This window comes from Ornithodoros turicata, chromosome 7 (assembly GCF_037126465.1).
Source record: "Ornithodoros turicata isolate Travis chromosome 7, ASM3712646v1, whole genome shotgun sequence".
NCBI lineage: Eukaryota > Metazoa > Arthropoda > Arachnida > Ixodida > Argasidae > Ornithodoros > Ornithodoros turicata.
The window spans coordinates 40,925,578-40,939,582 of record NC_088207.1 but is presented as its reverse complement, the minus strand read 5'-3'; the positions used below and the strand labels follow the sequence as shown (position 1 = coordinate 40,939,582).

The 14,005-nt window shown below is 44.8% G+C and overlaps 1 protein-coding gene and 1 non-coding gene across 6 annotated transcripts; one reads left to right on the top strand and one right to left on the bottom strand.

Moving 5' to 3' along the window:
- Window positions 1–2,845: 2,845 nt before the first annotated feature.
- On the top strand, window positions 2,846–13,516 carry LOC135401114 (histone deacetylase 11-like). Of its 5 annotated transcripts, none has more exons than XM_064633309.1 (11): window positions 2,846–2,961; window positions 3,466–3,531; window positions 4,682–4,950; window positions 5,494–5,591; window positions 5,680–5,796; window positions 5,864–6,043; window positions 6,826–6,922; window positions 7,981–8,050; window positions 8,115–8,223; window positions 13,104–13,265; window positions 13,326–13,516. In XM_064633309.1, exons 3-11 carry the CDS (start codon window positions 4,707–4,709, stop codon window positions 13,353–13,355), a joined length of 1,107 nt encoding a protein of 368 aa, XP_064489379.1. In that variant the 5' UTR covers window positions 2,846–2,961; window positions 3,466–3,531; window positions 4,682–4,706; the 3' UTR covers window positions 13,356–13,516. The 5 variants fall into 5 exon arrangements, with proteins under 5 accessions (XP_064489379.1, XP_064489380.1, XP_064489378.1 ...); XM_064633310.1 differs by having other exon boundaries at window positions 5,491–5,591; window positions 13,332–13,516; XM_064633308.1 differs by having other exon boundaries at window positions 5,491–5,591.
- Trnaw-cca (transfer RNA tryptophan (anticodon CCA)) lies at window positions 10,213–10,284 on the bottom strand. The gene has a single exon. It is a non-coding gene; the product is annotated as a tRNA-Trp (tRNA).
- Window positions 13,517–14,005: the final 489 nt, after the last annotated feature.

The following is a 14,005-nucleotide window of genomic DNA, read 5'->3' as shown; positions in this document are numbered from 1 at the left end:
GATGCGCAGCTACGCAGACCTGACGAGCCGCAAACACGGCGAAACTGTCCTCTGGTGATGTCGCATCGTTCCATGAGTATCTGTTTCTCTGCGTGCAGCCATAGAAGCCATCTTAATCTGTAATTTTGAATTTTAAACACGTGTAGTGTCATTTACTTGTTTCTTTAATGGCTTTTTTCCCTCCTTATAATTCACTGGCTTGCACTGTGGCATTGAAGAGAGCTCAGTCACTCTCCCAGGTGTATATCGCTCGCTGAGCGACCCCCTGGTTTGTCAATTTCGAACGATGTGCAGCTACCCAGAGCTGACGAGCCGCAAACACGGTGAAACACGCGTCCTCTGGTGCTGTCGCATCGTTCCATGAGTGAGTTCCACGCACATGGAGGCTCCCTAACGGCGCCCCTGATGGAAGCGCCGGATTCTCCCCTCGCAGCGGGATCGCGCAGGGGAGAATCGCGCAAAACCCGTTTTCTAGGACGACTCATCCACAGACCAGACGACACACTGATCTCCCGTGTTTTTCGCTTTCTGCGCTACACAGGCATCCGCACCAAGTGGATTAAAAAAGTAAATCAGATAGACCGCATATACAGCAAAGACACCGTCCGCCATAAAGCCAAGACCGAACGTGAGTGGAGCAACAAAGGAGATGCATTCGATTGAAGAAGATAATTGGCATACTACAACGATGAAAAAGAAGAGCATGAACATCTATAGCCAAAATAAGATTGCATCAGCCCCGGAATTATTCTACAAAGGAGACAGAGCCAGTAGCCTCCTGTTTCAGGCTCGGACAGGATCGCTTCTGACCAGGAAAAGATTATCTGAATTGTTTGGGAGGGACCCCTCAACGTGTCCACTATGCGGTGAAACTGAAGATGTAGAGCATGATCATGCCCTGCATTACATGTACCAGCACTGCAAAATCCTATTACCTCCCAAGGTCACCATCAATGAGAGCCAAAAAGCTCGAAACGGCCGGCCGTATTTTTGAACCGTGATGTGGGCAAGCTTACGCTTGTCCCATCCTACAGTTGGCAATACAAAACAAAACGACGCCTACTAGCATGGGATAAGGCCACACAAGTACAAACCAGGAGCCCTAACACAAAAAGTCATGCCTCAGCCACGGCCAGCGATGGAGGAACTGCGCCTCAGCGGACATTCTCTGAAAATTAGAAACCGAAACTACACTCGACCCTTGTACACTAAAAACGCCAACACCGAATCCCGAGGCCAAAACAAGCAAAGCCAGCGGGATCCCAGTGACTACAGCAACTACAGTGACGGTGTATCTACAACTGTTCAGCGACACTAGTGACACCCCACGAACGACCCAGCGGATATATCCTCGCACCTGTGACGTCAAAAGAAGTCTGCCCTGTGACAAAAGGGATTAGGTGTAACTATACTCGATACTCGTATGTGTTATCCTCTTCTTTTCTTTCACCAGCACCACCACCACCACCACGGCAGTATGCCAATTACTTTGTTTGTTTTCGCTCCAAGTAGGAAGAGATACTGGTGACGAACTTGATGAAGAATTAACCCTCCAGTTCATCCTACCCGATCAACTGGAGAGTTATTTCTTCATAAAGGAGACTGCACTCATGCAAGAGAAGGTTGGGAGATCAATCAAGTCCTCCTATGGATTTGTAAAGGCGTTGACAGTGAAAGAAATTTGATATATTTCGTACTTTCAAACATAAAAAAACTTGTACGAATACAGCAACAAACGAGCTATATTGCCAAGATAAGACACATTAAATGATCCCAGCTCGTGGAATCATAACAGCGTCTTATAAATGCGTATGTGTGAAATCATTGCAGGGGTGAGCAGTAATAGTAATACTTTGTATTATAATACTATTACTGTAATACTTTTGAGTATTTGTATTATGTATTATAATACTCATTTTTGAAATGTATTTGTATCTGTATTATAATACACGAAACGAGGCATTACATGTATTATAATACTTTTGAAGGTGTAATACTTTCCCAAATAAGTTCGTAAGTTCGACCTGCAAATAAGTGTCACCGGTGCACTTTCTCAGTAATTTTTCGTGTTCCATCATTTGAACACGAACAAAGCTCCTATTACAGTGTTCCCCTGCTCCAAATTATCCCAAAGCCAGTGGCTTCGGGGCCAGAGGTTACTCGAGGTTTCCTTGCGTTCCTTCCAGTTCAGCATCTGTAAGGATGAGTCATACTAGGGAAAGTCTTTTGTAGTATGAAAAAGTGCGTCCAGTGCAGCCAGTCACCCCTTTACGCTGTTGCACTATGGACAGTCACAGGCTTTTGATAAGCCCACATTTTATCGTTCAGACTGGATGAAATCAAGGCTCTGCCACAGTGAGAGCAATATGTTCACTGCGATCGAATTGATCAGCGCTATGTGATCGTATTCGGAAAGATCAGGCAATGTGCAGAAATGTAAGCGTAAATAAAACGTCATTGGGGAATGATTGTCTCGATAAGTAATGCGCAAAGTGTGTATATTTCTTCTGTTCTTTTCCTTTCTTTCTCCCCAAGTTAAGTATCAATCTATTACAAGCATTACTCGTGTAATACACAGAAGTATTACTATTATGTATTATAATACTCATTTTTGAAATGTATTTGTGTCTGTATTATAATACCGATTTCTAGGAAGTATTACGTATTAGTATTATAATACCAAATATGAGTATTACTGCCCATCCCTGAATCATTGTGCACCACCCATATTTATAAAAGCTGCAACTAAGATTAGAGAAGGAACATTTAATTTTCCAATTAACGTTAAAATCAATACCGAAAGCGAAACTGCAATCTTTGGTCACCGCCGTAGGTGGCGCGGAGATCTGTTGAGTGTGGAGGTTCTAGGAGGTTCACAATCTCTGTGTTTACCTGTGGTCGCGAAATCTGGACACCCCGTCGCTCTTTGTGCTAATCATATTAAAGATGTAGCTGTTTCAGGTGGGTATTTCGATGTTTTGTCAGGTGATACGTGATGTAGCTTCGTTAAACCTAGCTGTTGTAGCGAAAACAGTGAAAGACGCAGATTCCAACGAGTATTGCCATGAAGGTTTCGGTTTCATACCTACGTGCGTTTTCAGTAAAACAAGGTGTGTGCTCGGCTTCCGACCTTTACGAAACATTTAGTGCCTTGTGCTTGTTGGTCCTTTCATAGTTTGTCAAACTGCCAGCATTGCGAATTATGCTCGTAATCTCTGCTGACACCCACGTTTTCGTTAATTGCTGCGTGGGTCTTTGGATTGCTACGTCGTATTACTATTTCCTTTGCCTGTATCGTTCGTTTCTCTGCTGTGAGCGTCAGCCAGCGAAATGGCTTCTCAAGTAGAGAGTTTTGGTGTAGTAATGAGTTCATTGCAAGCATGTGTGCACTGAAGATTTGTATGTTCATGCCAGAATTCTTTTTGGTAAAGAAATTAAATTTCTGTGTTCTTTTGAATAAATCAGGTCTTCAAGTTTAGGAGGAGTTACATGAAGTATAGTGGCAAGCTCGTCACCCGAAGGACATTCCTGGTAAGAAGCCATGCATGCACATTTTTGTTATTCCTTTGCAGCACAGTACAGGCGTCGCCACGCTTAACCGCAGCGCGGGAGCGCGTGTCCTGCTTGCATGCCAGCGCCGCCTTGCTTCGACGCTGGGGCGAGCTGGGGTGGAGACTCTGGGGCCCGGGTACACGCGCACCCCCCTCTCGATGGGAACTCAGCAACCATGCACGGATCACCTACTCAGTTACTTACGCTGCAGACACTTCAGCGATAAGCAAATCAGTATACCAGTAAAAATATTAATGCGCCTCTGGAGTATTTATTGCATCCATACAAACACAGTACCAAATCTTTCCACAGTACCATGCAACACAAAAATTTCTGTGATAACACATATATCATAGTGAACAGAATGCTCAGAGCAAACATGGGAAAGCCTACCATGTATGCATATGCCTCATGATGATTTCATAATATTCTGCTCCTCAAGCTCGCCCTTGCGCATACCGGCATGCAGATAAAGCGTGGTAGATCACGCACACGCTCGAATGGTGTGCCTGTTAAGCGAGAGCATTGGGTGACACTATTACAGCAGGTGGTCCATCTTACTATGCCGATTCCCCCCCAAGTTCATCTCGTCGAAAGGTGGCACTCGTGTACCGCGCTCGTAGAGTCTCCACCCCAGCATCAACACAAGGTGGCGCTGGCATGCAACCAGGCCACGCGCTCCGGTTAAGCGTGGTGACGCTTGCACATGCAGATAGGTTTTACATTGGTGGTGGCTGCCCATTTCCAAACACATTGCAAACACCGCAACAAGTGTCATACGCCATGTCACTGAAGTTCCCCAACATAGAAGAGATGCTTTCTGGGACCATTTCTAGTCAAAGTAATCGACCTCGATTACTTTGCGTCATTGCCTGTCATTGGTCGTTACGTGAAGGAGGCGTGACCACGAAGGCGTGATGACCAATGACAGGCAAGACACAAAGTAGTCGAGGTCGATCACTGACGAGAATAGGGCCCCAGCAGGCATATTTCAAAAATTTGATTGTACAGTGACAATACACCACGCAGAGAAGATGTGCATGGTGACTCGTGGTGGACTTCTTGATGAATTAGACATGGTTTTGAACTGTGTTACACATCACTTCCTTGCTCCTGTAATCCATTTCAGTGGGACACCGCATCAAAACCTACACATGGCGGCAGGACGACAGAACAGCTCTTCCAGTGGATCTCTGCCGGAAATTCGTGAAGCTCCTTTGCTCCCACCTAAAGGGTCACTCAGTGAGGGGTCGTGTAAATATCGCCCACAAGGATTTGATCCAGACACACGTCTTCCAGTCGTCTACTGCCCGGCATACAACATCACATTTTTTGGTCTAGAGAGGGTGCATCCTTTTGACTCAAGCAAGTGGGGCAAAGTGTTTTCATACCTTAAACGTGAGCTTATGTTCTTCATTCCTCCTGTGAATTGCTTAACTTATTGCACAAAGAAACCTTTCGATCACTTGTGCAAGTTAGTTGCCCTCACAGAACACTGCACGGGCTTGGGCTGAGCTGAAAGCTTGAGCTTGGCCCACGGACCGGGACAGGTAAAGCCTACTTTTGGCAGGTCAGAGTCTGGCATACGATATTGCGGGCCAGTGCCGGCTCATGATCGGGCTCTGACCTGTGTAGCACACCTGTTAGTTGGGCGTGGTCAACTTTTATAGGCTGGTACTCCGTAGTTGATGGGCTCGGCAGCTTAGAAATTTGAGGGGCTGGGCACAAATACCTAGAAATTCTTCGGGCTCGGACCAAGTATGGAGTCATTGGGCAGGGCTTCGCCAGGTAAACCAAAAGAAAGGCGGTGGCTAACAATGCGGCCAGTGCAGTGCTCTAGTTGCCGTAACCATACAACATGATATTGATGGCTCGAGGTGGTGGTGATGTAATGCATAGATATTACAACTTCAACAATTTATGGTCTTATGATTTCAGAAGAAGGGTTCCTAACCGACAAAAACTACTATCAGCCAAAAGAAATTACAGAACAAGAGCTTCTAACAGTGCATTCTGCATCATACCTGAGTAAATTGCGGGTAACCTTTTGTGCTTTCATTGCAGTTTAGTGGTGCACCACATGTGACCGGGTTGCAGAACTGTTGTGTTCATTTTTTTTTCCTCCAGTGGAGTGCCTACGTGTCCACAATCACAGAGGTGCCAATAATGGCCGTCTTGCCAAATTGCATGGTGCAACGAAGGGTGCTCAAGCCTTTTAGGTTCCAGACCGCAGGGACGATTCTGGTACGTGCGCGGAATGCTTGAATTACACTGTGTAGTACTGTGTCATCCTGTACGTCAACATTTCTAGGCATCTGAGCTGGCTCTGGAATATGGTTGGGCCATCCACTTAGGTGGGGGCTTCCATCATGCCAGTGCAGAACGTGGTGGCGGCTTCTGCTGTTATGCCGATATCACCCTGGCAGTGAGGACACTTACAAAGAAAGGTTGCATTAAAAAAGCTATGATCGTTGATCTGGATGCACACCAGGTATTGTCCATGAGGATACCATTACTTCTGTGACCCTTTTGATAACTCCTTGCAGTTTGAATACTGTGACCATTAACATGCTGCGAGCTGGCTCTGACCAAGTTGTATCGTGTAAATATATAGTACTATCATTTGCATCTGCGTGAGGCATCAGCAAAAATGTTGCAGTAGAGGAGGTGTCTGTCAGATTGGACATTGTGCAAGAACCACTACATCAGAGTTGCTGTCACCAACCAATTTTTCGGACTTCTAGGAGACACGAAATTAGTCTGAATTATCGAGCAGGCTGAATTCTTTGTTAACGTTAATAAGAAAAAGAAAAAAAAAACACGCACACTGTGCTTCTCTGCATTTGTCATGTCGAGGGATTCTTTTTGCAACACTGTATGAAATATCGAGCGTGGGAGCACATTGTTCTGCTGTATTTCTGGTGCTCAGGAAACAGTAATCCCCAAAAATCAAGCAGGTTCGAAGTGAGACAAGTACGAGTAATTGAGCATGTCTTTCGAACAACGGCCTGAATTATTGGATGCAGAAATACATTAATTCTATGGGGCATTTGACAGTGAGTTTTGCCAAACAAATTGGAACGTCTGAGTCTTTGGAGTCTGAATTCTCTAGTTGTTAAAACCACTGAGAGTTACCCACTTCTCTCATTTCTTTTACTTGCTTTTCTGGGGTGTTGTACAATGAGGTAACAGTCAGTATGAAAGCATTACAACCTCTTAAAATATGAAGTTGTTTTTTTTTTTCCCGAAAGTTCATGGATATTCTATTTTCAGGGAAATGGACATGAACGGGACTTTATTCATGATCCTAATGTTTATATAATGGACGTGTACAACAGATATATCTATCCCGGTGATGAAGCTGCTAAAGGTAAATTCATCTAAGTTCTCCTCTTTTTTTTTTTTTTTTTTTCTGCGGAGTACAATATCGGATGTTAAAACAACGATCAGAGCAGACTCTGAAAAGAGCAGCCGTCTTACCTAGGATTGTGAGCTACTAGCCACTTTTTTTCCTTTCTCACTGCTCTTATCCATGTATTCACGCGAGTGATATTCCCCAGAATACTCCAGCAGGCGAGAACGCGAAAAATGTCGTGCCTTTCTGCTGCCACATAAGCGCAGGAATTGAACATCATGTCTTTTCATGCACTGCTCACTCTGGGGAATTGGGGTGTATATCCTGTGGCGGAACCAAAAGATACTCTGTAGCAGACGAACAGGGAATCACACAGACGGTGTCGTGCTATGTGCGCACCCCTGATAGTCTGACACCAGGCGAATCCTCGGGATAGCATGCGGCGGAACTCCCGTCCCGTGAGCAGTTTTCCTGTTTTTTCTTCCACTGCTGTATTCCGTGGGGAATGTCTCTCCCGAGAGTACACAGTGGCTGGAATGCCCTTGACGTGACCTAGTAGATTATAGCAACCATGTCATATGGACCCCTTCCCAGCGCCACATTTGGAGGCTAGCAGTGGCACTACTCATCGGCCCAGTTAGTGTTCCCTCAATTCCTACAGTACTTTGTACTTTAGCTTACCTTAGTATTTTTGTAGAAGCGATGGATGTCCTGTCCCACAAGAGACTCTTCTTTCTAAAGTTGATTGTCACCATCGGTCCACACGTTTTCATAGGAGCTGTTGCTGTCGTCTGCAACGGTAGTTTCGTACATCTGCTTCTGCACATTCAAAATTCAAATTTCCATTGTCCAATCATGATGTACATCTCACGGGCTGATGAGTGGCGCCCCCTAGCGGACCGTCTGGACGGGCTCCTCATAGGGGTTGCCGATTATGACGTGGTCGCTATAAGCTAGTAGGTCGTTGCCCTTGATGACTCTTGTAGCAACGTGTCATTAATAATGCATTAAGTAAAGCCTCGATAATCTGTCTTGAAGTGCACAGTTCTACATGAAAGTGATTTTCTAAAAAGCGGCCATAAAACGAAAAGTGGAGCTGAGACCTGGAACGGGAGATGAGCTGTACCTAAGACTTGTGTCAGAGTGAGTGTTCTGGCGCATGATTAATTTTTTTAATCAGTAATGTGTGGTATGACAAACTTTACAGGAATTTATCGAGATCATTGGCAGAATTCACTCCGGAACTGACAATTTACAATGCGGGAACAGATATCCTTGAAGGTGATGTGCTTGGTCGTCTGAACATTACTGACCACGTAAGTACATTGGGCAGGGCACCACAAAACTACTAAACCTAACACCAGGTGTGCAACCTTGCTTTTCTGACAGAAAAGGTAGAATGCAAGCAAGCTGGTGGCAGATATCCATAACTAGAACCCAAGACTAGGGCAAAATAAATAAAAGAGGGATGCAACTCGAACCAACACCTTACGACCAACTTGGAGGCAGTGTCGACTCAGTGTTCTCGAGTTCCAACTCTGCAGCTCTGCCCACAAACAACCTTGTGTCAGCTTAATTTGCCAAGAGAGCAACATTCTCTTTAAAAATGCCTATTGGGATGTGTGTGTGGTGCAGCTTTTAAAAACGAAAATTTATTTTTCAGCTACGTCTACACAATTAGTAACCAATGCCAATTACTAATACTGTAGAATCTCGATGATACGAATCTCACGGGGTAGCGGAAAAAATTCGTATCATCCGAAATTCATATGAAAATAATTAAACCAAAATAAAAATTGAGGCAAGAAGATAGACAGTGACTGTTCATTTTCCATTACTGCCAGTGAACGAAGTCGGTCGCAATGCTTTCGTGTCTTCGTTTCTGGCCAATGCTGCCGAAACTCCCGAGATGATTCAAGAGGTCCAGCCCATGCTTACCACCCGCAAGTCGCGCGACACTATTGTAAAGCGAGCTTCTCCTAAAGCCGACTTACGGAATGGTGGTGCGTAATGTTGCCAGATGTTGTCCTGGTATGTTCCCTCCATGTGTTCTGGTCCCTGTTTTCCTAAGCCAATGGGATGTCACACAGGTTTGCGAGATATTGTTGCCAGTGGCGAAAAACGTCAAAACAGAGAAAAAGTGACGATGTTCAGGGCCGTGTAATCCCTTTGGCCTTATCTCCTCCTCCACCATCACGTACCACCAAAGAGAGAGTCATTGCTTGTATTGCGCAATATTGACGTATTTTTACCGGCGAAAACAAACCTCGTTGCGAAGTAGGGTGCCTTCCAAAATGTGCGATGGCAGACAGTTGCCCATCAAAACGTGGAATTGGGCCTGTTGGTACTGCATACCGAATTAAAAGCGCTAAAATCAGACGAGGACAACACACACGGAAGGCGCCTTCCGTCTGTGTTGTCCTCGTCTGATTTTAGCGCTTTTAATTCGAGTTGCCCATCGCCACTCAAACACGTGTTGACGACCACGCGGACGACGCGCGTTCTAATGGGCAACGCAGTTCCGATTGTGAGGAACGAGGATCTGTGGCACTGGGTCGGTAACGGGTACTTACATGCAGGGAAGCCAGGCAGGCGGTTCTGGGTGTTCAACCCCGCCTCCTCAACCCCCCTCCCCCAAAATTGTACCTTTGGTAGTGCATTTGGGAGAGGGAAACAATTGGAAACTCCTCTCCCATGTAAAGTCCCCTCCCCATTGAACCCAATCCCCTCCCGAAATATTTTTCTGGCTACGCTGGTGCAATCACCCGGCAAAATGCCAACTGTTGGCGTGAAGTCAGACACGTGGGAAAGCTTCAATTCGCTTCAGTTTTTGTGGCCTTCACTTGTATGGACTATGAGTATCAGACAAGGGTCATTTCACGTTAACAGTCGAAAGGTTGAACACAATGCACCATGGCTTGTCCCGTAAACAAACTGCGCATCCGTCGCTGTTCCCACAAACACCGAAAATGGTTTGAATTTGAAACTGCTTTTTGTGAAAACGCTGAAAGCAGTTACATCGGCCTCACTCTCTCTCGATTTAAAAAACACTGTCAGTATTGTCAGCGACACAAAGAAAGACTTAACAAGTAATGCATTTCTGTGTTCGCGCCGTTGCTAGACCTGTTGCGCAAGGAAGCTTTTCCACAGCACCAACAGGTGTCGTAACATGCTATCAATTCAACTGGGACAGCTTCGCACCGTGTTGCCCTTGAAAAAAATAATAATAATAATAATAATTTTAAGGAAGTGTATGCTAGTGAGGTCTTGTTCAGGATGGTAAAAAGGAAAAAAAAAAAAAAGTTTGACCCGGACGTGATTTGAACACGCAACCTTCTGATCTGGAGTCAGACGCGCTACCGTTGCGCCACCAGGTCGTCGTGTGATTTTTGTTTGTAGAACGTTAATAGCCTCAGGGTGAAAGTTGTCTTGATCTTGTGGGCAGAACGGTTCATAGGCGTCATAAGTATGGTCGGGATGACTGAGTGGGGGTCTGTGCTGCCTCAGGTTTTCCCTGGATTTTCCGGCAGACTTTCCAGAGGAATATATCGGCACAGTTCCTCCTGAAGTCGGCCCAGGAGACGCACTAACCCCCTGGCTATGGTGGCTAGATGAATATCGGCTGGTGTGAGGAGCGCCGCAGCCGAGGTGGCCCGTTCGCGGAAGACGCCGTCAGGTGGCGCGCCAACACGGATGTATGCGAAGATTCTCCCGAACGCTCCCGAAGCGCGTCTGCTGAACGGGCCGTTTTCGCTGTTGTGGCCGAGAAGTTTTGCGGAGGAATGGAACAGTGAGGGGTAAATATCAATGGAAAACGAATAGCTTAAAACACATTAAAGATCGCTGAGCCAAGCATGCAAAGGATCAGGTACTCAGCTTGGTATGTCCGATGCGACCTCCCTTTTCAACTTTTATATCTCTTCTTTTTATCGGGTTATTTTTTTTTTTGTCCATTCTTACTTTTAGTTTTCTTTTTTTAATGTCATAACAACAAGGCCGGTTGATCTTTCTTTTTGTTCCTCGATGTATAAAGTCACGATCATCTCCAAATTTCAACCTGGCAATGCCAAAACAAGATTTATTATACACAGCAATAGAAATAACCTGTTGCGTCCCCTCATCATGATATATATCTACGTACATATGCACACAATGAAAACAAAGGACATGTGTACACAAGTCTGAATGCTCACATAAGTGTATTCACAGGAGACGCGCCTCCTTTGAAAGTTTCTGCTTTTGCTCCGCCCTGCGCGAGAACGGTTAATGCTCTTTATGAGGAAGTGCATTCTCATCACAGCATAGAATTTTACAATGTTCATTGTGAAATATTCACTATGGGCTTGACGGCCAACATTTCCATAAGGCTCCCCCTAGCCAGTGATGGGCAAAGTACAAAGTACTAGGCAAGGTTCTTCAAGTATTCATCAAGTACAATGTGAATTTAACTTGTATCACTTTGCATTTCACTCTGTAGTACATGTGTCTTGCTTTTTTGGCAAAACTTTAGCGAGCATTCTTGACAAATGCTCTAATGCCATAAAGTGCTAACCTGTGAATATGAACTTAATCAATTTGCAGTTACATGTAGAGAGGTAATCAGTCAACTGGGCTGTTCAGCGCTAAAATGACTGCAAGAAGAGGAAAATACACAGATAGCGCTATCTGTGTGTTTTTGTTTTCTTCTTGTCATTTTAGCGCTTTTAGTAGGGTGCATTTTGATACTCTTTTGTGACTTTTTGTGTGACTTTTCCAGTTTGGGTACTTGAGTACTTGATTGGAAAGTACTCGGAAAAGAGTACTTTAAGTACGGTACAAAGTACACGGTTTAAAATGTACTTAAGGTAAAGTACAAATACACAGAAATGTACTTAAAATACTACTTGGGTACTTGGTACATCAAGTACTGCCCATCACTGCATGCCCATAGCACATGCCATGACTTCTAGTATAGGCTGTCTGCACGCCCTTTACGACATGAAAGGAACCTTGTGAAGGTATCTTCAAGTTTGGAGACAAGCTTGAAGAGTGTTTCTGAACAGTAGCGTAGGCCACCCATGTTGAATTCTTTCATGTACGACGACGGATGGTCTGCGCTCTGTTCGTTTTTGCACGTTGCTTTTTCTTCACACTGGCGTTAGATGTCTTCTCAAGGTTCACCATTCCACAAAACAGTGCACAGCCGACGATAAAGTAAAATAAAGCACTTCAAAGACGCGACAGCATCGTTATCCCACCCTCTGATACGTCACGCACGAAAGAACTCCGCCCGGGGACTAGCCAGAGCGCACAGAAACTAGCATACATCCGTGGAGCAGCGCGCCTGGTGGCCATCTTCCGCAACAGTCCCGCTCCGTCGGGTAGGAGGCTGTGGCCGCTCCTCACACCAGACAATATTCATCTAGCCACCATACCCTGGCCCCCCCTCCTTCCCGCTGGCCTCTCTCCATCTGTCCACGTTACGGCGCTCATTGCCACAGTTGCTTCACGGCGCTAACACGGAATAAAAGTGGGGAAAAAGAAGAACATGCGCGAATGGGAAACCCAGCGTCCTCGAGGAGCCTTGTTGGGGTATGGAAGTGAGTATAGGTGAATGAATGCATTCGTTCAACCCACTTCCCACTCCATTTCTTGTCATATATCTCCACACATGCATGGCAGCAGTTTACTGTTAGGGTGCACACACACGTGTAAGATTGGCAGCTATGTATGATGAACCTCTTTGGTACCCAATAAATAGCACCCTTTCACATGTGACAACAGGACAGGCAAGTGTTTAGTGCATGCCAACTCAGTATAAAAAGTATGCCTGAAATGATCAATTACAATTTAACACAAAATATCTGGTTGAAAATAATGGGCAGATTTAATAATATATCAAACTTCTGTGTTGATTGTGCCCATGTCCTCAGATTCGAGAGAATGTCTCGATTGTCACATGTCGGGTTTGATACCCCCTTGCTTGCTATTAAAAAATAGCATTTTGCGCAGAAAATGTTATTTTGTGCAGAGGTTGTACAACCATCGATAGTAAAAATGACTTTTGTCAAGAGGAACATATTCATGTGTTCAGATTTTTTCACTGAAAATTATATGTCATGCTCATTTGAAGCCACTATTTCAGACCGATTAACGTTTTCACAGGTGAGAAGTCTTGCGGTAGCTCATTATCTTCTTTTTGTCTTCTATATCACAGGGAATAGTGAAACGAGATGAATTAGTTTTCACAGAAATGCGAAACAGAGGAATTCCAGTTGTCATGGTAACCAGTGGTGGCTATCAGAGGCGAACAGCCGGGGTCATAGCTCAGTCAATTTTGCATCTTGCTAAGAAGGGCTTGCTGTACTCCAAAAAGTCTGTACGTATTACAGGTACTGTCATAAAGACTAGAAGAAGACTGACTGTCAAATGCTCGCAGTTACAGGTTGCTGGAACTTCCTCCTCATGACGCTATGAAGCTATCCACTGAAATGCCCAGCTAACCTTCCATTTGGCGGTGCATGGAAATGCAGTGTGGTATCAGCTGTTGGAAGATGCTGTCTAACGTTACAACTGCATATTTCGCTGTAGTAGCCAGTTGAATATGTAATAAAGAGCACGTTAACAGGACTTCCTTAGTGCTGTTCTGTGATTGTATCCATGGGTTAGCGATGGTTCCCAGACTTTGATCGCATTCTAAATCTGCTAATTATCACCATCATATTGTGATGTGAAGATGTTTTTTATTTAATCTTCGTTCTTCCGTTAACGACTGAGCAACGACTGGGTGCCCAGCAAACCAGATACATCCAGGAAATATCCGTAAGATATCTCGCCCGGGACGTTGGGATATCCAGTGGAGTTTGCCACAGATCCGTTTTACATCCATGCGATATCCCAGCGACTAGCATTTCTGCCATGTTTGTAGATCCACTGAAAGTCCCTGCGACGTCTGTCACGGATATTTGGATATATACGGGAGATTACGAATATCGAACATATTTTACTTTTAACAATTTTGTGCATCAGATATTTAGTGTTTGTAGAATGCGTAGAGACCACTGCAACTGTGCACCAGCAAATATTTATTTGCTGTGTATATGCTGTGTATATTTATTT

Bases quoted from the DNA above. Each gene is read 5' to 3' on its own strand.
- LOC135401114 (XM_064633308.1), top strand. From the start codon at position 4,707: ATGGCGGCAGGACGACAGAACAGCTCTTCCAGTGGATCTCTGCCGGAA. The intron at 5,592-5,679 runs GTAACCTTTTGT...TTTTTCCTCCAG, and splicing joins CATACCTGAGTAAATTGCGG to TGGAGTGCCTACGTGTCCAC. The intron at 5,797-5,863 runs GTACGTGCGCGG...CAACATTTCTAG, and splicing joins AGACCGCAGGGACGATTCTG to GCATCTGAGCTGGCTCTGGA.